Source organism: Moschus berezovskii, chromosome 6, assembly GCF_049115385.1.
Source record: "Moschus berezovskii isolate FMDL1 chromosome 6, NW_MosBer_1.0, whole genome shotgun sequence".
Taxonomy (NCBI): Eukaryota; Metazoa; Chordata; class Mammalia; order Artiodactyla; family Moschidae; genus Moschus; species Moschus berezovskii.
The window spans coordinates 62471591-62494727 of record NC_142465.1 but is presented as its reverse complement, the minus strand read 5'-3'; the positions used below and the strand labels follow the sequence as shown (position 1 = coordinate 62494727).

Sequence of the window (23137 nt, the reverse complement as noted above, 5' to 3'; positions counted from 1 at the left end):
GCAGATGAAGCTCCAGTCTAGAGCATGTAATCCAAGAAGTCCTAGGCAAAAACCTGAGCCCCTCCTTCTGATCACCTGATCATCTCAGCACTGTCACTGGGTGGATGATCTTGGAGTAGTCCCACATTTCCAGTTCTGTAAAACTGAGAGTGATGTCCCTAATTCACATAATTTTTATATTAAGTGAAACATTCTCTAAGTTTGAGAAAGTGCTTGCAAATGATCTTGTATACGAATGTATATGTTAATGTTGCTATTACTATCATGACTGTTAAGTGGTCAGGGCAAGGTCAACACTCAAGAGGGCAAAGGTAGCCTCCAACCACAGAATGGGCCCTCCAGGGTGCAAAGCAAGTTTAAAGAATTTTAGCCAGTACTCTTGGCTCAGAGTAAGAGGTAGAATTTTTCTTATTCAAAGCTCAACTGTTCTTGAAGTCTTCAGGCTTGAAACTCTGGGGAAAATAATTAGGCTCTCGGGGCAAGATCCGGAATGCCACACCGTGTGAGGCCTCACTGCAGCCGGCTGGGCACCAGGAAGTGCCCATCCGATCCATTTGGTGTCGGCCTGGGTTTGGGGCATCCCCTCGTGGTGGTCAGCAGCGCCTCTGGCTAGGACCCGGGAGCTGGTGCCCTGGGTTCGTGCCTTTCGGGGACGCAGTCTCTAGGGCCCTTTCCGCGTCCCCCTCCTCCTCCTTTCCAGGAAGACCCCAGGCCCTGAAGGCCTGGGAAAGTGAACGCCTGTGGTGGGAACGGTGGCCGCCCCGACGGCGCGGTCCGACTCCAGTGTGCAAGGGGAGGCAGCTGTTCTCCCAGGCGGCCGTGGGGGGCAGCAGAGGGGACGGCGACAGGTGCGGGAGCCCCTCCCGGGGTGGAAGTGAAAAGGCGGGCTTCGGGGTATGTTCCCAGGCTGGAAGCCACCCCCGCCCCCCTACCAAATCCCCGGGAGAGGCCGGGCCGGCGCCGGGTCTGGAGGAGGAAGCGGCCGGAGACAGTGCAATTTCACGCGGCCTCTGGGGCTCGGGTTCCTCGGCAGGGCGGATGAGTTATGGGGTTTCGAGGGGGTTTCCGGGGAAACTGAGGTGGCCTGAGCGGGCGGGAAAAACACCCTCCCCCTCAAAAACACACACACAGGCAAACATTGAGACAGAAACTCCCCCAAGTGACCCAACCGGCTAGGGGAGTTGAGTGATTTGGTTAGTGGGCGAGGCCAACTCGCAGGGGGTCGGGCTTTGGAGCGTTCTGTCCCCACCCCCATTACCTTTCTCCTCTGGAAGTATTTGGGGGCGTTCGGAATCTTGGACTCCGGGAGAGTAATTAGGGGAGAGCCGTTTAGGATCTGCGCGGCCAAGCTGCCGGGCGCTGGGCGTGGGGCGCGCTAGCTCGGGGCGGGCCGCCGAAGCTCCGGCAATCGCTACTCCAGCCTCGCGCCCGAGGGGGCGCGGCCGAGGCTCCCCCCTCCCCCTGCGCTCCGTCCTGCTCCCTCGCAGACTCCACTCCTCCCCTGCCATCCCTCCCCGGACTTCGGCTCCGGTTGCACTTCGCAGCCGCCTCTGCCGCCGCTACCGGGTCGCTGGCGGCTCAGGTGGCTCCGCTTCGATGTCCTAGTCCAGGGCCCTTCCCGGCCGGCTTGGGCTGGGCTCCCCTCACCCTCCGCTGGAGTCATGAGGGTGAACCGGGCTCTGCAGGTGCTGGGTTTCCTCCTCAGCCTGGCCCGGGGCTCCGAGGTGGGCAACTCGCAGGCAGGTAAGCGGCGCGGGAGCACGGGCGGGCGCCGAACCCGGGATTCCGAGCCGGATTCGTGGGGTGCCGGAGGCCAGCGGCAGGAGCTTGGGCTGCGCGAGGCTGGGGTGCGAAGCCACCGCCGGCCGGGACCCCCTGGGCCCGGGACCGTCAGGATTGGGTTCTCGGCGTGGTCCGGGCGGGGACGCGATTCCGCGACCTGCCCCCCGGCCACCGCCTCCTGGGCGCATCATAGACCCTCAGATTTGTCTCTCCGGCGGATGCTGAAACCATTCACACTTCTGAGGGGCCCTGCAGGGATGGGAACTAGGACCTCCATTCTGTGAACGTGAGGGGGTGATTGGAGGTGGAGATCTTGGAGGAAGCGGGACACGGAGGTGGGGGTCTCGGTTTGCCCCAGACCTCCTTGGCCCCTGGGGCTCAGCAAGCTCGAGTTTCGTTGTTTTACCGACAGGGCGGAGCTGTGGAAGAGGGGGAGGTTGTTGTTCTCTAGTGTTGGAAAACAAGAGTGGCACCTCCTCTTCCGTGAGTGGGCCTGCCCTGGGGAGAGTGGAGATTAACCTGGGAGCTAAGTCCAGGTAACAGCAGGGGTAGAGGCCATGCAGAGGCTGACTGCCCTCGTTCTCTCAAAATAATAAAGTTGGCTGGTCCCCAACTTGACCAAACTTTTTTTGTTAAGTCCCAGATCAATTTAACCAATATTTAACTGAGCATCTACTGTGTACAGAGCCCTGGACCACGAGCTTCCAGCTGGTCAAGAACTTCCAGCCGCTTTATTTCTGTCTTTTCTCTCCCCAACTTGGGGGCTGACAGGGCACCTGTCCTGTCTTCTGAGCCCACTATCCTGGGGAGGGGGGGTCCTTCTCAGACCCAGCTTCACCCCCACTCCCATTCTGTTTATTGTCTGGCTGTCTCCAGCTGTCTAGACAAGAGTCAGATCACCCCTCTGTTCCTTCTCCCACTCCCATGCCAGCTGAGCCCACCTCTTTGGGGTGTCTCTGGGACCGTGGACACCTGAGGGGTGCTGGGGATGCTGGCATTGGAGGAGTTCTGTTGATTTCCTCCCCTCCCCCCCAGATCTCAGCTTGGGGTTTGGCACTGTCAGGGCCCCTTCCCCAGGGTGGGAGTGGGAGAAACACCTGTGCTTCCCTCACAGTTGCTGGGCCTAAATTTAGACCCTGGGATCTTGGGATGTGAACACTCCCAGCTGGTGGAGGGCGGGGGTCTGGGGATTGGAGTGGGAGAGATGGAGTAAAGTGACTGTCTCACTATCCTGCTCAGACCCCTGGAATCTTCAGCTGGGAACCCAGGAGTCCCGGATCCTGGCCGCCTTCCCTGAGGGAGACAGGAGGCAGGCATGGTTGGGTCTCTTTACCCTTTATCTGGCTCCTGCAGCCTCTGGGCATCCGGCCCCGTCTCAGTCCTTCTATAGCCCCTTTGTCCTGGTGGTGATGGGGGCGGGGGACTTGGGGGAGAAGGCCTCTGGTTGAGGAGGGGCTGGAGATTCTTGTTCCGACCCACCCCAGTGCTCTCTACCAAAGGGGAGCCTGTGACACTGGCCCTCCCAGTGCCCCTGGTCGCTGGGTATAGCAGGGACTTTTGAATTCCCCTCCCCCTCCCCTCCTCCCCTAGATGCCTGGTTCCTCCTCAGAGGTGTTGTTCATAGTTTCCCGCCCAGCCCTTTGCTCTTGTTTGTGTAATATGGACTTTACCCTCAGGGTGGCGGGGAACCAGGACCTCTAACACTGTAGTCTCCCCAGCTCAACACAAAGTCTGCACAAACACATGCGGGCAGGTGGGAAGGATGGGGCCACCTGCAATACTTCCTAACAAGGAAACCCGAAGACGGAACCCGTGGAGACTTCTGGGCCAGTAGGGGAGCTGTGTACGTGTTTGTCTGCGTGCGAGTGTGTGTACACACACACACACCCCACTTCCCTGTGCAGAAATCTTGGCTCCTCCTTTATCTGGGCAGAAAGGTTGGCGCCTTGACTTGGAAGAGGGGGTGTCCTGCCAAGAAGGGAGTTGGGGTGGGGCTGTTGCAGAAACGACCAGCCTCTTAGTGGTTTTCTTTTCAACCCAAGGACCCTAGGGCTCCCAGGCACCTCTGGGAGCTCGTGTCTGTTTATTCCTCTGCCGGGTCTAGCTCACCCTTTTCCTTTCATGGGGAGTGATAGGGAATGGGAGCCCCTTAAAGGTCGAGTGGTCAGACTAGCGGTGCATCCAGGAGGACGGGTTGGGGCCTCACCCACTTCCCTCCCTACATTCCCACTCCTGCCTCCCACTAGGCTGCCACCGCCTCAGGGAAGGGTGGCTGGAACAGGTGGTATCTGCCCGTTCCCCCACAGCCTTTCACTGAGCCAGAGGAGAGACAGGGTAGGGCTTCAGGGTCCAAGATTGCCCCCATGTCCTCCTCCACACTTACAAAGTAAAGTGAACCTCCAAGACTGACAGCGAGTGAGGATTGAGTGAGAGAGCCATGTTGGAAGACTTCTTAATGAATCTCCTCTGACAGTGAAGTTGGGTAGAAGGCTGAGACTGGAGGCAGTCTACTGCTGTTTCCATCCAACTTCTCTGTATTTGCTGAAAAGTACTCTCGGGCTGGAAAGTGTGATGCGGAGAGAGCTGGCAGTGTGGGGATGAGGAAAGGAGTGAGAGGGAAGCCAGAGTTTAGGGAGGGGGTGCCGGGTAGGCAACCAGCTCCCTGTCTTCCAGCTTGAAAGACAAAGCTTACATTGACCCCACTACCACCATCACCATCACCACCAGAGGCCCCCCGCTAGTGAGGTCACTGGTCTGAACCCAAGGCTTGAGGGTGGAGGGGGGTTGCTGCTGAGGACAGGGTGTCTGGGGACAGGGTGGAGCAGCCCCCTCCTCCAAGACAGAATTGCCTCATTGTGGGCCGGACTGTGGCCCCAGGCGCTGCCCCCACCCTCTGCCCCCATCCCACCCTCCCTAGACACAATAGGGGCTGTGTGCTGCCCCAAAGAGATATTTATTCCAGAACCTAGAGAGGCAGGATGGGGGTAGAGAAGTGCCCGGTTGGAGTGGGGGCGGGGAAGAGGAGGGTAACAAAGTTGTGGTCCATTTCTAACTTCTTCTTAGGGAGGGGAAAACAACCCCACATCCTCCTTGATTAACTCCTTAGCACCCAAAGTAGTACTCAAAAGAGGCCCAGAGGAGGCCCAGGTGGGAGAAGGAAATCTTTTCACCTTCCTGTTCAGGGGGAGAGTGAAGGGATTTTGGGAAAAGAGGAAGTTAAAGCTCTCTGTCCAGCCTTGGTATCTGCCCCTAGGGTTGAGGGTTGGGGGCAGCTGCCTTCTGGTCATGTTGAGTGTTACTAGAGGAGGGCGACCAAGGGGGTGGTCTTGGGGGGATGGGGCTGAAAACTTCTGTCCAGCCCCCCGCCACTCTCCCCTCCACTTGGAACAGTGTGCCCTGGGACTCTGAATGGGCTGAGTGTGACTGGCGATGCTGAGAACCAATACCAGACACTGCACAAGCTCTATGAGAAGTGTGAGGTGGTGATGGGGAACCTGGAGATCGTGCTCACAGGACACAACGCTGACCTCTCCTTTCTGCAGGTTAGAGCGCTGACCTTCTGCCTCAACTTCTTCCCCCTTGTCCTCCCTATTGAAGCCTGTTTCCTGTCCTCGGGGCTCCCTGTGCTGGAGCTGGAGTTTAGCATTCCTAAAACTCAGTGGTTTCCAAGATCCAAGCTTGTGTATTTATGGGGCAGTGATTGGAGTCTAGGGCCTGTGGACTGGTGGCTGTAGCAGGGGATACACAAGGGCTGGCCATGAGAAGGGGCAGGGGTGGGGTAGATTCTACACCAGGGACTGAGGGGCACCGGGGGAGGTGAGGCAGGGATAAGCAAAGACCGTCCTGGCATGAGGAGCCCTTGGGAGGAAAGGCTTGGAGCCCAGAATTTCTCAATCATTTCTGCAGTCCATCTTCACTTGTGGAAGTCATGAGACATCTGCTATTCCCTACTCCAAAACAGGACTTGGAAAGAATTAGAGGAGTTAGAGGTTCCTCAGTGCCCTAGGGAGGGAAAGGGGACTGAGACTACTTGCCCCATTTCTTGTCCCTCTCACCGACGCGGTCTGCTCCGTCACAGTGGATCCGAGAAGTGACTGGCTATGTCCTCGTGGCCATGAACGAGTTCTCTACCCTGCCACTGCCCAACCTCCGAGTGGTGCGGGGGACCCAGGTCTACGATGGGAAGTTTGCCATCTTTGTCATGTTGAACTACAACACCAACTCTAGCCACGCTCTGCGCCAGCTCCGCCTTACTCAGCTCACTGGTCAGTTCCCGGTGATTCCTTCCAGGCCTGCCCTCAGCCCACCCACTGACAGGTGCCTCCTTGACCATGACCCCAGACTGCTCCCTCTAAGTGCCCCGTTCACGGCACCCACCACCTTGACCACTCAGGTGTAAAGGTCCACTTCTCCTTGAACAATAGAGAGACAGCCCTAACAGGGAGGTGGGGCGTCTTGCCCTGGGGGAGGGTCCTGATGTCTTGGTGGGGCTGAAGTTGGAGCCAGGGCTGTTACCCATTCCTCTAAGTTCAATACAGTGTACCTTAATGTCCCTCCTTCTCTGGGCATGGGAATCCCTCCCCCACCCCCAAGAACCAGGCCCCCCTCAAGCCAGAGGGCTACAGGCTGGGTACTAAAATTCTCCCTGTCCCAGTCAGCTGAAAAACAGGCAGGTAGGGCACGCGGGGGTGTGGGTGTGGACTTGAGTCAGGGATCTTCTCTCCTTCTTTCCCTTCCCCTCCCCCACTGGCTCAACCGGATCTGTACAGGTGTCTGAGGAGGCAGGACTTTCTTTCAGGCTGGCTCCTCCTGTTAGGCGTCTGCAGTTTGGACTTAATTGGATGTATCTGTCTGCCCCACATCTCCTGCTCCGGACTGGGGTGGCCTCTCAGACTGGTGGGGAGGCAGGGAAGAGGGGGGACTCCCCTGACTAGCCCTTGACCCTGGCACTGGTCTTCCCTACCTCAGAGATTCTGTCAGGGGGTGTTTACATTGAGAAGAACGAGAAACTTTGTCACATGGACACAATCGACTGGAGGGACATCGTGCGGGACCGAGACGCTGAGATAGTAGTGAAGAACAACGGCAAGACCTGTGAGTGGCTATGATCAAGACTGCCCTGCACCCAACCAGAGTGACTCCCATCCGCTCCTCAATATGACCCTAATCCGAACCCAGTCTCCCTTGAACAAACCTCAGGCTCTAACCCAAGGAACTTGCCAGGTGGAAGCAGGTTGGTCGCCTAGAACTGGAACTGCAGAAGCAGGGTGCCAGGGAGAGGGGTTGAAGAGCTCTGTGCTGAGTGAGAAGCCAGGTCTCGTCTCAAGATCCATTTCTCTTTCCACTCCAGCATCCTCCCTTCTTGGAGCCCACCTACCCCCGACTGCAGGCTGCCACTCCCTGTCCACTCACTTGCTCATATTCCTACTGAGCTCAGTTTGCCAAGATGAACCAAATTCCTGGCTTGAGACTGGGCTGAGCCGGGCATGTGCCCCAGGCCCTCCCCTCAGCTGCCCTGTGGGTGGTGTGGAGGCGCGGCTCCGCCCCGCGCTGACAGGTTCACTTGAGCCCAGCCCAGCCCTGCTCTGCGAGGGCAAGGAGGGACGCCGCCCTGGCTCCTCGCTTCCCGGGACTGGGTGCCTGTGTGCTGACATCATACCCTGTTGATTTGAGCAAGCCTTTTTGATGGCCTTTTTCCCTCCCAACCAGGTCCCCCCTGTCATGAGGCCTGCAAGGGGCGATGCTGGGGTCCTGGACCAGAAGACTGCCAGACATGTGGGTCTACTTCATTTTCAAAACTTCAAACTCAAGTACACTTTCTTGTCCTTTTCCACCCCAGCTGTGTCAGGGGGGTGGGGATGAGCCTAGAGGGCAAGAGGGTGAGGGAGAGCCTCAGATCACAGTCCCGGAAGCCCTGACAGCTGTGCTTTCTCTCCTTCCACAGTAACCAAGACTATCTGTGCCCCGCAGTGTAATGGTCACTGCTTTGGGCCCAACCCCAACCAGTGCTGCCATGACGAGTGTGCAGGGGGCTGCTCAGGCCCTCAGAACACAGACTGCTTTGTATGTACCGTTGCCACCACCTGACTGTTCTGAAATGGGATGCGGGCTTTGGGGAGGAAGTTAGGGTACATATGTAACATGAGTCTTATGAGCCTTCTGTGTTCCTAGGCCTGCCGACTCTTCAATGACAGTGGGGCCTGTGTACGCCAGTGTCCACAGCCTCTAGTCTACAACAAGCTAACTTTCCAGTTGGAACCCAATCCCCATACCAAGTATCAGTATGGAGGAGTGTGTGTAGCCAGCTGTCCCCGTAAGTGTCTGAAGGGAAGGAACAATGGTAGTAGAACCAGGATTTTATTCTTTTAGCCATTTTTTACAGAAATTTATTTATGAACGGTAGCACTGGATCTTTGTTGGCTTTCTCTGTTTGCGGTGAACTGGGGTCTTCTCTTAGTTTCAATGTGTGGGCTTCTCATAGTGGTGGCTTCTCTTGTTGAGAAGCACGGGCTCTAGGCATAAAGGCTTCAGTAGCTGTGGCTCGTGGGCTCTAGAGCTCAGGCTCAGTAGTTGTGGGACATAGACTTAGTTGCTTCACTTCATGTGGGATCTTCCCAGGCTAGGGATTGAACCTGTGTCTCCTGGATTGGCAGGCAGGTTCCCTTCCACTGTGCCACCAGGGAAGTCCTATCCATTTTATTTTTTTAGTATTGTTTTTGCCACACTGCACAGCATGTCGGAACTTAATTCCCCAAACAGGGATTGAACCCATGCCCCTTACACTGGAAGCACGGAGTCTTAACCATTGGACCACGAAGGAGGTCCCTGACAGGATTTTATTTATTTTATCTTATTTTTATTTGTGTGTGTGTGTGACCAGCAAATGGCTGTTTTTTAAAATATAACATTTATTGCATAGATGGTTTGATACAGAACAGCTTTTCTTCTCATTTTGAATTTGGAAGTACTATATGACTGAAAACAAAGAGGAAGGGAAACTACCAAAACTGAACTTGGGATTTTCTGTTTATGTGGTATAAACCAATTTTGTATTTAACATGTAGTGGTTTTTAAGTTCCCTTTAGAAAAATATGAATTCCACACATTTGTTATTTTGTCCTGTTTAATTAATGGGATGAAATCACTAGGATCAACTTCTTTCTAGAGGAGAGAGAGGAACAGAGAATGGAAGGAACAGTGAATCTTTCTGAAACCAGTATCCGACTGACACATAGCTTCCCCGGAGCTGGTGGAAAAAACAGTCCTTTGGGTTTTTTGTTTTGTTTTCACAGCGGGGTGTTTTATGTAGTGATTGAATCTCAGCATCATGTCCATAAATCACAGAGAAAAACAAAACAGAGAAACTTGCACCTCAAAAAACTTTTAGAAAGTTCTATCTATTTATGTATCTGTACATATATACATACACATATATATATTGGGTAAAAACCCTGAGGGAAGGAGAAAGAGAATCAAAGAAAATGTATAGAAACAAATTAGCTGGACATGCAAACTAAGCTCTGATTCATCCAGAGTTTAAACAGATCAAATTTCACAGTTTAATATTGGGGGAGGGGACAGAACAACAAACAAATGATACATCTTCCAACTTCACTAATAAAATGTGGCAAGACTTTATCGACTTCAAGGGTGTAAATGAAGGCTAAATAAAACTTTTAATCAATGGTGATTATTTTGAGCTGCAGTCCTGGCCATGTTGCTGGGCTGGTTCCTGCTATACATCTTACCCCAGGGGTAAACACATCCTACCCCTTAAGTTGTGCTTCTTCCCACAATATGAACCAGGGTTTTAGATGAAATTTTTTCTTTTTTTTGGCCGTGTCCCTGACTAGGGATCGAACTCGAGCCTTCAGCAGTGAAAGCACAGAGTCCTAATCACTATACTGCCAGGAAATTCCCTAGATGCAATTTTAGGAGGTGAAATGGATCAAGTTGGGAGGTTAATTGAGAGTGTAAAGAGCAATGGGCTGTGTTCATCATCACCCTTAACAAATGGCCCCTATGTCCTGTTCCCCCCATCTATTTCCCCATGACTTCCACCAATTGCTCCTAGTTCTGCTTTTTGGATCCAAAGAGCAAAGGACCTTTCTAATCCATGAGACAGCACTTAAGGAACCTCGGGTGGTCAACTGGAGAAAATCCATGCAGATGAGGAGGGAGGAGGTTCAGCTGGTAGTTGGCAGTGTTCCTTCCTCATCTCTTTCCTCTCTCCTAGATAACTTTGTGGTGGATCAAACGTCTTGTGTCAGGGCCTGTCCTCCTGACAAGATGGAAGTAGATAAAAATGGACTTAAGATATGTGAACCTTGTGGGGGTCTGTGCCCGAAAGGTGAGTAAGAGATGGATGGTGAAGAGAGACCCTTTCCCCTGAGACTACTCAGCCCTGACCCCTCATCCCCACACTGAGCCTCTTCTGTTTGCAGCCTGTGAGGGGACAGGCTCTGGGAGCCGCTTCCAGACTGTGGACTCGAGCAACATTGATGGATTCGTGAACTGCACCAAGATCCTGGGCAACCTGGACTTTCTTATCACTGGCCTCAATGGGTTAGAGATTCTGTTTTTATCCTCTGATCCCCCACCCCGTCAACCCTCTCACAGTTCATTGCACTGGTTCAAGCCTTCATACATGGAGCTGATCAGGAAGTTAGATCATAAAATCTTAGAGGTCACAAAGGACCTGCTGCTAAGTCGCTTTAGTCGTGTCCGACTCTGTGCGACCCCACAGAAGGCAGCCCACCAGGCTCCCCCGTCCCTGGTATTCTCCAGGCAAGAACAGTGGAGTGGGTTGCCATTTCCTTCTCCAGCGCATGAAAGTGAAAAGTGAAAGTGAAGTCACTCAGTCGTGTCTGACTCTTAGCAACCCCATGGACCGCAGCCTACCAGGCTCCTCCGTCCATGGGATTTTCCAGGCAAGAGTACTGGAATGGGGTGCCATTGCCTTCTCTGCACAAAGGACCTGACAGTGCTTAATTCCCCAGGGCTTGCATCCCCTCAGACACCCCTGAGCAACCCAGTTACCTGAATGGCAAGGGACAGGGACAGTGTCCTCCTTCTTAAAGGTTTCTAAATGTTCTCAAATTGTATAAAAATCTGTCTCCCCATGACTTCCAGCTGTTTCACCTAGTTCTCCTCCTTGGTATGGAGCCACAAAGAGCAAGGGACATTCCAGTCCATAGGACAGTGAGTGTATGTGTGTGTGAGAGAGAGAGAGAGAAACGTTAGGACCACCTGTCTTTGGACAATATTATATCTAAAGTTGCAAAAAATGGTATAAAGATTTTTCATATGCTCTTTATTCAGATCCCCCAAGTGTTAACAGTGTACCATAAAAAAAGGAAAGGAAAGTGAAGTCACTCAGTTGTGTCCAACTCTTTGTGACCCCACGAACTGTAGCATACCAGGCTTTGTCCATGGGATTTTCCAGGCAAGGGTACTGGAGTGGGGTGCCATTTCCTTCTCCAAACAGTGTACCATATGCTTTATCATTTCTCTCTCTACACATGACACACACACGCACACACACACACTCATTATATATGCTTTTGTTTTTCTGAACCACTTGAAGGTAAATTTCCAGACATGGTGTCCTCTCACCCCAGTGACATTTCAGGGTGTATTCCTTGAAAACAAGAACATTTTCTTACTTAACCACAGTACATTTGTTTAAATCAAGAAATTAGCACTGATACAAAATGTTGTCTAATCTACAGATGTTAATCAGATTTCTCTTGTCTTACTAATGTACATACATACATGTACATCCATAATAATGTACATACATACGTGTACATCCATTGTCTCTTCAGTCTCCTTTAATCTGTAACAGGTCATGTCCGTGACATTGTTGATGAGTACAGGTCAGGTGATTGGTAGAATGTTCTTCAGTTTGGGTTTGTCTAATGTTTTCCTCACACTTAGATTCAAGTTAGGCATTTTTTTTTACATAATTATTTCTTATTGAAATACAGTTGATATGCAATATTACACCAATTTCAGATGTACAGCCTAGTGATTTGACATTTAAACGCACTATAATATCACCACAAGTCTAGTAACCATCTGTCCCCATACAAAATCATTACATTATTATTAACCATATTCCTTATGCTGTATATTACCTCCCTGTGATTTATTTTGTAATTGTAAATCCGTACCTCTTTTTAAAATTTATTTTTAATTGAAGGATAATTGCTTTACAGTAATATATTGGTTTCTACCTAATATTAGCATGAATCAGCCACAGGTTTACCTATGTCCCCTCCCACCCAAGTTAGGCTTTTTTTTTTTTCAAGTGAGGCATTTTTGAAAATACTACAGACGTATTCTCAGTGCATCATTATCAAGAACGCACCTGATGTTGATCTGTCCCATTACTGGTGATGATGCCTCTAGTCATTTGGTTAAGGTGGTATCTGCCAGCTTTTCTACAGTAAAGTTATTTTCCCTTTTCATTTAAGTATCTTTTGGGGAGATACTTGCTTGAAGCAGTTTTTTGTGTTTTAAATATTTATTGGGCTATGCCAGGTCTTAGCTGTGGCATGTGGAATCTAGTTCCCTGATCAGGGATCAAACCCAGACCCCCTGCATTGAAAGTGTGGTGTCTTAGCCAGTGGACCACTAGGGAAGTCCCCCGAACCAGTTTTCATGAGAATCGCCAAATGATGATTTTCTAACTCCACTGTTGTGTTGATCACTTGCTAAGTTGTGTCCAATTCTCTGTGACCCCATGGACTGCAGCACACCAGGCCTTCCTGTCCCTCACAAATAAATGCCAATTTGTTGGCATTCTGGTATTAGGTAGAGCCCTTCCTTCCTATTTATGTGTTGGTGTGTTTAATCTGTGTGGATACTTGTTTTAGTCAATGTTTCATAGTCTCTTACAATCATTATTCCAGTTAACCAGTTCAGTTATTCTTGATCCGCTCAAGCTGGCTCTAGTGAAGAATGGTATTTGGAAACTAGGCATGCTTACTGCTACTAGGTTATGCTTCTACTTTTTCAGTGACTGATTTTCACTGTTCTCCCCAGAGACCCCTGGCACAAGATCCCTGCTCTGGACCCTGAGAAGCTCAATGTCTTTCGGACAGTGCGGGAGATCACAGGTGAGTGGGAGGGGAAGAGGCTGCCCTTTCTGAGAGGGCTGGGTGAACCACTGGTACAAACGGCAGCATAACTACTTGGGAAAACTGTGTCCAAGCAGCGGGGGAAGGACCAGGTGAAGCTGGGAGGGAAGGGGAGAGACGCCCCACTCATACACTCTTCTCCGTCCCCTCAGGTTACCTGAACATCCAATCCTGGCCTCCCCACATGCACAACTTCAGTGTCTTTTCCAACCTGACAACCATTGGGGGCCGAAGCCTCTACAAGTGAGTATGGGGTGTGAAGGCAAAGAATTGTTTCTTAGGCATCTTGAGTGAAATATCAGGCCTGGTCTCACACCTGCTTCCCAGGTGGCGCTAGTGGTAAAGAACTTGCCTGCCAGTGCAGGAGACAGAGATGTCATGTGGGTTCGATCCCTGGGTTGGGAAGATCCCCTGGGAGGGCATGGCAAACCACTCCATCTTTCTTGCCTGGAGATCCCATGGACAGAGGAGCCTTGTGGGCTATAGTCCATGGGGTCACAAAGAGTCGGACATGACTGAGCGACTTAGCAGGCATGCTTATACAGTGGGAGTCTGATGGGACAAAGGCTGCAGGAGGGGAAGTCCCTCTCAGTGACTAGTTCAGAGCAAATTTGTTGAAGGAAAATGAATCCAAAGCATGGTCAGTTTTTCCTCTGTGGTCTCCCCTCTCATCTGGTCTCTTTGCTTTCAGCCGGGGCTTCTCACTGTTGATCATGAAGAACTTGAATGTAACATCTCTGGGCTTCCGATCCCTGAAAGAAATTAGTGCTGGGCGTATCTACATCAGTGCCAACAGGCAGCTCTGCTACCACCATTCCCTGAATTGGACCAGGCTGCTTCGGGGGCCTTCAGAAGAGAGACTGGACATCAAGCATAATCGGCCCCGCAGAGACTGTGGTGAGGGAAAGGGCCCAGGACAGATGGGTGGTGGACTCAGGTGGGAGAGGGGTGTCAGGACTGCTCTGCCCTGCAAGTGGGAGAACGGATGAGGGATGGAACCAAGGAAAGGGGGACATTAGGCTGGAAACAGTAATGAGCTAGTGTTCTTGCCTGGAGAATCCCAGGGACGGGGAGCTAGTGGGCTACCATCTATGGAGTCGCACAGAGTTGGACACGACTGAAACAGCTTAGCAGCAGCAGCAGTAATGAGCAAGAGTAAGGAAAAGGCTTGTTAGGAGACCTTAGGCTCCTCCTAACCCAGCCTTTCCTTTCCAGTGGCAGAGGGCAAAGTGTGTGATCCACTGTGCTCTGGAGGATGCTGGGGCCCAGGCCCTGGCCAGTGCCTATCTTGCCGGAACTACAGCCGAGGAGGAGTCTGTGTCACCCACTGCAACTTCTTGAACGGGTACAGTGAGGGGAGAGAGTCAAGAAGGGGTGGGGGAGTTGGGCCCTGGGAGGAAGATGTTCAGGTGGCACCTGAAAGCCTTTAGACAACTTTCTGCATGTGCCTTGGTGGGAGTTGGGTAGGAGGCCCTTTGGTTGGGGGGTCAGGGCAGAGCAGGCCTTGGCAGTGACTCCCCCCACTTCACCCCATCCTCCCCCCAGGGAGCCTCGTGAGTTTGCCCATGAAGCTGAATGCTTCTCCTGCCACCTGGAATGCCAACCCATGGAGGGCACTACCACGTGCAATGGCTCGGTACAGTAACAGCACCAGGATCTCTGTGGGAGAGAGGGCAGGGCAGCACTGGAGGGTCTAGGGAATGCTGTGGCCAAAGTTCAAGGCCTTAGAGGCACAGGGAGGCCAGGTGATGCTAGGGCCTGAGGCCGGGGGATACCGAATGACTGGGTAAGTTCTTGTTGGGAGTATGGAGTTGATCGTGGGATTCCATACTTCCTGACCATCTCTCTTCCACTCAGGGCTCTGATGCTTGTGCCCAGTGTGCCCATTTTCGAGATGGGCCCCACTGTGTGAGCAGCTGCCCTTTTGGAGTCCTCGGTGCCAAGGGCCCCATCTACAAGTACCCAGATGCTCAGAATGAATGTCGGCCCTGTCATGAGAACTGCACCCAGGGGTCAGTGATGGGATGATGAAAGGGTATTGGAGGAGGGGTAGGAGCACAGAACTAGGGGGAAAGTAGAACTTGAGGAGACCAGAAAGGAGCTATGTTGTAAGAACCACTCCCAGCTGTGTAGTGAAGGACTGGAGAAAGGGAAACTCAGTAACTGCTCAAAATGACACCACAATTTGAGAGACCTGGAATAGCCTCAACTCAGGGGAGTTTCATTCAAGAGAGGGACTCAGGGAGGGTTGCTGAGCCAGAGATGGGGGCCATGTCTTGGGATATACTTTGGGCTCCAGGACTGGATGCCATGGAAGGGTCTGAAACAATGTTATATGTTGAGGCTGTTGGAATTGAGCCTCCCGTGGGACTCTCCCAAGCTCCCATTTAAGGAGCTGACTTTCTTCTCCAGGTGTAAGGGACCAGAGCTACAAGACTGTTTAGGCCAACTGCTGCCACTGATCAGGTATGGTGGGCTTAGAGGTATAGGGAGCTGGGGCTATTTGGGGAAGGGCAATGAATTTCCTTCAAAGAGTTGAGTCTATTCATTCTGGCCTTCTATATATAGGCTACTATCATGGGACTCAGGGACACAAGAATCCAGGTTTCTGGCCTTCCCTTCCTAAAATTAACTTGCAGTAGTCTTGGGGTGGAGATTTAGGCTAGCCTCTTCATTGCTCAAGGATTTATGCAGATGTGCATGTTAACTTCTTGCCCAAGATCTGTTCTATATGTTTAGTACAGGTATAAATGACATTTTTATGGGAAGCATAGACCCAGGATAATTCTGGGCTTCTCTGTCCTACAGCAAAACCCATCTGGCAATGGCCTTAACGGTGGTAGTAGGGTTGGCAGTGACTTTCCTGATCCTGGGCAGCACTTTTCTCTATTGGCGTGGACGCCAGATTCAGAATAAGAGGGCTATGAGGCGCTACCTGGAACGGGGTGAGGTGAGTGCCTATCTTTACCTGGAAACGTGCCTTGTACCATCACCCTTGGAGAGCCTCTTCCTTCCCCAGAGCCTTGATCCCTTTCTTCAAGGAGGTAGTATGGTCCACTGGAAAGAACTCTGCCCAGAGCAATGGGAGACTCCTGATTTTGCCATTAATTTGCCATATGACTTTGAAGAAGTTACCTTCCTTCTCTGCCTGTTTATGCACATATACAGAGGAAACAATAACACTCACCCTTAGAAGATGGCTGTAAGGGTGAAAGGGGATAATGTATGTGAAAATGCTTTGAAAAACAGAAACTGTACTCAAGGCATGGCTAAGTTCCTTCGCTGTTCACCTGAAATTATCACAACATTGTTGATTGGCTATACTCCAATATAAAATAAAAAATTCAAAGTTTGAAAAATTAATCAAGGTGATGGTATTACCAACCCTCTCCCCTACCCCCCATAAAAGGGAAAATCCAGCCCTCTTGATTCCTTATCTCATGAACACAACTTCCTCAGTCTTCAAGGTCTGTTATTCCCCGATAGGCCTGAAATGTTTTCTAAGACTAGAGACATTTCTCCTCCTGTTCCCACCCCTTCAGGCTTTGCTGCTCTTGGCAGGCACCTGTGGTGAGGGGGTTGGAGATGGACATGGGAGTGGGCTTTCCTGAGTACCTCCTTCCCATCTGTTCTGCAGAGTGTAGAGCCTTTGGATCCCAGTGAGAAGGCTAACAAAGTCTTGGCCCGAGTCTTCAAAGAAACAGAGCTGAGGAAGCTTAAAGTGCTGGGCTCTGGCATCTTCGGAACTGTGCACAAAGTGAGTGGCCCACAGGAAGTCTGGGGAGGTGGGGAAAGGGTCTAGGGCAAGGAGGAGAGAGATCGGGGAAAGATCCTTTCCTTCCATACCTTTTAATAGTGTTCTAGGTCAGACTTCAAAAACTAGCAGACTCAGAAAAAAGAGATCAGATTGGAGAGATTGGAGGTTACCAGAAGTAGAGGTGGGGTAGAAAGAAAGAATGTGAAGTCGCTCAGTTGTGTCCGACTCTTTGCTACCCCATGGAGTATAGCCCACCAGGCTCCTCTGTCCATGGGATTCTCCAGGCAAGAATACTGGAGTGGGTTGCCATTTCCTTCTCCAGGGGATCTTCCCAACCCAGGGATAGAACCCAGCTCTCCCACATTGTAGGCAGATGCTTTAACCTCTGAGCTACCAGGGAAGTCCAGGTTCTCCATTGGGGTAGAAGGAGGAGGAATTGGATGAAGGCAGTCAAAATGTATAAACTTGCAGTTATAAGATAAATATGTACTAGGTGATGTGTGTGCATGCTAAGTTGCTTCAGTTGTGTCCAACTCTTTGCGACCCTGTGGACTGTAGCCTGCCAGGCTCCTCTGTCCATGGCATTTTCCAGGCAAGAATACTGGAGCAGGTTGCCATGCCCTTCTCCAGGGGATCTTCCCGACCGAGGGACTGAAACTGCATTTCCTGCAGATCCTATATTACAGGCATATTCTTTACCGCTGAGCCACTGGGGAAGCCCACTAAGTGATGTAAAATGTGATAAATATAATTAACACTGCTGTATGCTATATATGAAAGTAGTTAAGAAAGTAAATCCTCTTAAAAGTTAAGATTTCCCATCATAAGAAAAAAACCTCTATTTTAAAAAAATTTTGTTTCTCTCTCAGATGATGGATAGTCACTAAACTTATTGTGGTTATCTTTTCATGATACATGTAAGACAAGTCATTATGCTGTACATCTTAAACATATACAGTGGTATATGTCAATTATACCTCAATAAAACTGGAAGAAGAAAAAGATCCAGGGAAAGGAGTAGCCTGGGGAGAATGACCTTAGGCTGATTCCTGCCCAAAACTTCCCAGGGCGTGTGGATTCCTGAGGGTGAATCAATCAAGATTCCAGTCTGCATTAAAGTCATTGAGGACAAGAGCGGACGACAAAGTTTTCAAGCTGTGACGGACGTAAGTGAAGGCAAGGTGTTCGGTGTGCCACTAGGAGAGGCTATCTATTAGATATAAATTTGCAGAAACACGGTCTTGTGTTAGCAGGTACTATATTAGCCACAGAGATGTCCCTGAATGTTGGGGGATCCCTGGTCTGGTTTTATGTGAACCTGTCTGTTCCCAGGATGACGTTTCTTGTTGTGTCTTTTAGCACATGCTGGCCATTGGCAGCCTCGACCATGCCCACATTGTACGACTGCTGGGACTGTGTCCAGGGTCATCTCTGAAGCTCGTCACTCAGTACTTGCCTCTGGGCTCCCTGCTGGATCACGTGAGACAACACCGTGGGGCGCTGGGGCCACAGCTGCTGCTCAACTGGGGAGTACAAATTGCCAAAGTGAGTGTGAGGAGCCTGGAGGAGTTTTAAGATGAAACTGCCTATGGGCCTGCAGGGAGGGGCCCAGGGGGTTGGAAGTGCTGAGAGGTGCCTGAGGGTTTGAGGTGATTCTGGGGCTCAATTGAGAACCAATTTCTCCAACTTTGAGAAAACTTCCTTCCCTATAGGGAATGTACTACCTTGAGGAACATGGCATGGTGCATAGGAACCTGGCTGCCCGAAATGTGCTACTGAAATCACCCAGCCAGGTCCAGGTGGCAGATTTTGGGGTTGCTGACTTGCTGCCACCTGATGATAAGCAGCTACTGTACAGTGAAGCCAAGGTAAGGTGATGTGAAGGCTGGGTAAGGAGTGGGCATGGACTGAAGCATGGGGATAGGGAGCGAGTGCTCTGTGGTCTCCTTCAGAGGCCATCGGATGCTGCAGGGGCAGTTCAAGGAGAGGAACCTGGAGATGCCAGAAATAAAAGTTTAGAGATCAAAAAAGGAAAGAACAATGGAGAATCTGGGTTTAGAAATGCTAAGATAATGTGTAGAAATCAGCTGGTAATGCTTTTGTCTTTAATCCCTCAGACTCCAATTAAGTGGATGGCCCTGGAGAGTATCCATTTTGGGAAATACACACACCAGAGTGACGTCTGGAGCTATGGTCAGTCCGTCTGGATGCCCACCATAAGATTAATAGCCCAAATTCCAAAGTTGCCTTTTGAGACCCTTTCTTAGAATCTCTAAGCCCTTTAGATCCTGAGTCAGATCAAGTTCTGCCTTCCCTTCATCTGCATGCCCATGTCTACTATTTTGCCATCAACTAGTCATGTCTTCCTATACCAGGAGTGACAGTTTGGGAGCTGATGACCTTTGGGGCAGAGCCCTATGCAGGGCTGCGACTGGCTGAAATACCAGACCTGCTGGAGAAGGGGGAGCGGTTGGCACAGCCCCAGATCTGTACCATTGATGTCTACATGGTCATGGTCAAGTGTGAGTTACCTGCTGATCTCAGCTTCTTTTTTTTTTACTTCATTATTGCTTCATTGAACTGAAGAAAAAAGAAAAATAAGAGCACAGATAAACAATGCTCAGTGATGAAAAGTGAATGCCCAGAACAGTGGTGCATGCCTCAGATGGTCTCTGCCCAATAAACATTAAGCATGGACAGGGATGCCTGGCGTGCTGCGATTCATGGGGTCGCGGAGAGTCGGACATGACTGAGCGACTGAACTGAACTGAACTCTCCACATTATTGTGATGCTGTTGGACGTCAGGCTTTCCACACAAAGACGAGGGAACAAAGCATCAGCTATTTTCTAAGTGACTTCCCTCCCTACTCCCTATTCCACTCCCCTCTTATGGCTCTGCTTCCTACATCTTATCCCCAGGTTGGATGATTGATGAGAACATTCGCCCGACCTTTAAAGAACTAGCCAATGAGTTCACCAGGATGGCCCGAGACCCACCACGGTATCTGGTCATAAAGGTGAGTAGGGACCTGGAGGTGCCAAGGAGATCTAGAAAAAGGGGAACTTGGCTGGAGCCAGATCTATCTTAACAATCACCTGCTCTCATAGAGAGAGAGTGGGCCTGGAATTTCCCCTGGGGCAGAGCCCCCACCTCTGACAAACAAGGAACTGGAGGAAGTAGAGCTGGAGCCAGAACTAGACCTGGACCTGGAGTTGGAGGCAGAGGAGGAGAATCTGGCAACCACACTAGGCTCTGCCCTTAGCCTGCCAATCGGAACACTTAATCGACCACGTGGGGTAAGACACTTTCCAGTTTCCTAAGACTTTATAAGCCAGCTGCATACCTGCACCCTCATGAACCCCACAGATGTCCATATTAATTACTCACAGGCCTCTGTAGTGAGCAGATTTCTCTCTTAATCTAAACCTTTTCCTCACTTTTTTTCATCCTAGAGCCAGAGCCTTGTAAGTCCATCATCTGGATATATGCCTATGAACCAGGGAAATCTTGGGGAGGTTGGCCAGGTAAGGTCTTTTTACGAGGAGGCCAAGATGCTATATTTAAAATGGATAACCAACAAGTACCTACTGTATAGGGCAGAGAACTCTGCTTCAAGATTCTGTAACAACCTAGTTGGGAAAAGAATTTGAAAAAGAATAGATGAACATATAACTTTGTTGGACACCTGAAACTAACATAACATTGTTAATCAACTAGGCTCCAATATAAAATAAAACATTTTTAAAAAAATTTTGAAAAGAGGCTATCAAGAGGTTGGGTGGCAGTGCCTTAGGACTGGTAGGGAGCAGCAGGGGAGACTTTGGAAATCTCCAGTTTGATCAGGGTTCTACAAAACAGAAGGTGCTAAACAGCCCAATCTCTTTCTAGACAAATTTCTCTTCCCTCGTTTCTGTGTAAATCACCATGTATTATCCTCCTCCTTAGGAGTCTGCAGTTTTTGGAGGCAATGAACGGTACCCCCGTCCAGCCTCTCTGCACCCAATGCCACGGGGACGCCTGGCATCAGAATCATCGGAGGGCCATGTGACAGGCTCTGAGGCTGAGCTCCAGGAGAAGGTGTCTATGTGTAGAAGCCGGAGCCGGAGCCCACGGCCAAGAGGAGACAGTGCCTACCATTCCCAGCGCCACAGCCTACTTACTCCTGTCACTCCACAGTCCCCACCAGGGTTAGAGGAAGAGGATGTCAATGGTTATGTCATGCCAGATACACACATCAAAGGTGCCTGATTCTGCAGTGCTTTCCTCAAATCTTTCTCTAATCCTCCTTTTGCAGGCTCCTCTTAATCCTTTTGTCTTCTCTGAGCATATCCTTCCCTATTCATTTTTTCCTAACACCCTTCTACTCCCCACTGCCTATTGCCATGAAGTAATACCACATACCTAGCCTCTCTTCTCTACCCCTAGGTACCTCCTCCCGGGAAGGCACCCTTTCTTCTGTTGGTCTCAGTTCTGTTCTGGGTACAGAAGAAGACGACGATGATGAGGAATATGAATACATGAACCGGAGGAGAAGATGCAGTCCATCTCGTCCTCCTAGGCCAAGTTCCCTCGAGGAGCTGGGTTATGAGTACATGGATGTGGGATCAGACCTCAGTGCCTCCCTGGGCAGCACACAGAGTTGCCCGCTCAACCCCGTGCCCAACATGCCCAATGCCAGCACAACTCCAGATGAGGACTATGAATATATGAATCGGCGACGTGGTGGTGGAGGTCCTGGGGGGGACTATGCAGCCATGGATGCCTGCCCAGCCTCTGAGCAAGGGTATGAAGAAATGAGAGCTTTCCAGGGGCCTGTACTCCATGGTCCCCAGGTCCACTATGCTCGCCTCAAAACTTTACGTAGTTTGGAAGCCACTGACTCTGCCTTTGATAACCCTGATTACTGGCATAGCAGGCTTTTCCCCAAAGCTAATGCCCAGAGAATATAACCCCTGCTCACTGAGGTGCTCAGGGAGCGTTTGATGGCAGCTAGTGCCTCTGGAGAGTAACCCTCTTCTTGGTCTCTCTCCCTCACAGGTCTCAGCCCCATTTCCTAGTCCTAGACAATTCCATTCAAACTTTGGAGGCCTTAAACACTTTGACGCAAATTTCTTGTGGTTATGTAGCCAGCTGTGCACTTTTTCTCTTTCCTGATCCCAGGAAAGGAGATGGTTTTCCCTATTTTGTGTGCTTTCCCAATCCCATTCCTCAGCTTCCTCAGGGGAACTCCCTGGAGATATGAAGGATTACTCTTGTCCCTTTTTCTTAGACTCTGATTTGTTGACAATAGGCTTTAAAGTATGCCTTTATTTCCTTTTAGACTTTAAAGGAAGAAGAAAGGGGGGAACCTGGCAGGGGAAAGTAAAATTTTGGCTTACGATCCTTAACCCCACAAAAGAATGAGAAGTGAAATCTTGTGGATTGAAGAAAGAGGTTGGGAGCAGATATTAATGATTACTATTAATTGAGCATTTACTATGTGCCAAGCATCCTGCTAAACTTTACCTATATTTATCTCACTTCATCCTTGACACCAACTCTGTGACCTAGGTATTATCCTATTTTACAAATAAGGAAACTGAGCCTTAAAGAGGGACTTCCCTGATGGCTCAGTGGGTAAAGAATCCGCCTGCAGTTCAGGAGACACAGGAGACACGGGTTCGATCCCTGGGTCGGGTAGATCCCCTGGAGGAGGGAATGGCAACCCACTCCAGTATTCTTGCCTGGAGAATCCCATGGACAGAGGAGCCTTGAAGAGATTAAGTAAATCAAGTAGCAGGTCCATGATTCAAAATCTTCCAATGCATGTGCTCTTACTGTAAGGTATCAAGGAAAAATGATGTAAGCCAGAGCCCTGGTAAGGGACATTGTCTTGTTTTTGCACTGAATCAAGTCTAACTCCAACAACTACTGTAGCCTCCTCCTTCACCCTGACTTCTTATCCTAGGAAGTGGAAGGGGGTGGTCAGAAGGAAAGATAACTGGACATCTCTGTGTAAACCATAGCCTACATGTGCTGTATATGAGCTCCACCCAAGGGACAGATTCACAGGGGTCCCAAGAGCCACTTTCAGGAGCTATTCTCATCCAGTCGTGGGAAGCTTCCAGTAGGGATAGAAGGAGGACCCAGCTTCAGACCTCTGTCCCTTTGGATGGGAAACTGGGGTATCTATTTTTATCCCTGAAATTTTTTGTTTTGTTTTTATACGTCTGAATAAAAATGCCAAAGTTTTGCAGCTTTCTGTCTGTCAAATGAAAACCTGTCAAAGTGTATGAGATAGAACACTTTTCCCCTGTCCCTCAGCAGTGGATGTTTCTTTCTGTCTCGACAATCCTATTGGGCCCCATGTCGCTTTCTCCATCCCTCCTTTTCCTTATTCCTTTAAGACAAGCATAGAGCATAATCCTTTTCATTTAAGGGTTTTACTATGAAATCTCTATAGGGCAATCAAC

General features: G+C 50.4%; 1 protein-coding gene across 1 annotated transcript; it reads left to right on the top strand.

Moving 5' to 3' along the window:
* The first annotated feature begins 1296 nt into the window (after positions 1 to 1296).
* ERBB3 (erb-b2 receptor tyrosine kinase 3) lies at positions 1297 to 22920 on the top strand. Its single transcript, XM_055394261.2, has 28 exons — positions 1297 to 1743; positions 5173 to 5324; positions 5861 to 6047; positions 6751 to 6876; positions 7492 to 7557; positions 7727 to 7845; positions 7954 to 8095; positions 10019 to 10132; positions 10227 to 10347; positions 12832 to 12905; positions 13079 to 13169; positions 13618 to 13823; positions 14142 to 14271; positions 14472 to 14562; positions 14784 to 14938; positions 15339 to 15392; positions 15735 to 15876; positions 16564 to 16683; positions 17751 to 17849; positions 18043 to 18228; positions 18396 to 18551; positions 18801 to 18876; positions 19059 to 19205; positions 19604 to 19701; positions 19793 to 19981; positions 20138 to 20209; positions 20631 to 20925; positions 21111 to 22920. Exons 1-28 carry the CDS (start codon positions 1662 to 1664, stop codon positions 21632 to 21634), a joined length of 4014 nt encoding a protein of 1337 aa, XP_055250236.2. The 5' UTR covers positions 1297 to 1661; the 3' UTR covers positions 21635 to 22920.
* The last annotated feature ends 217 nt before the right edge of the window (positions 22921 to 23137 follow it).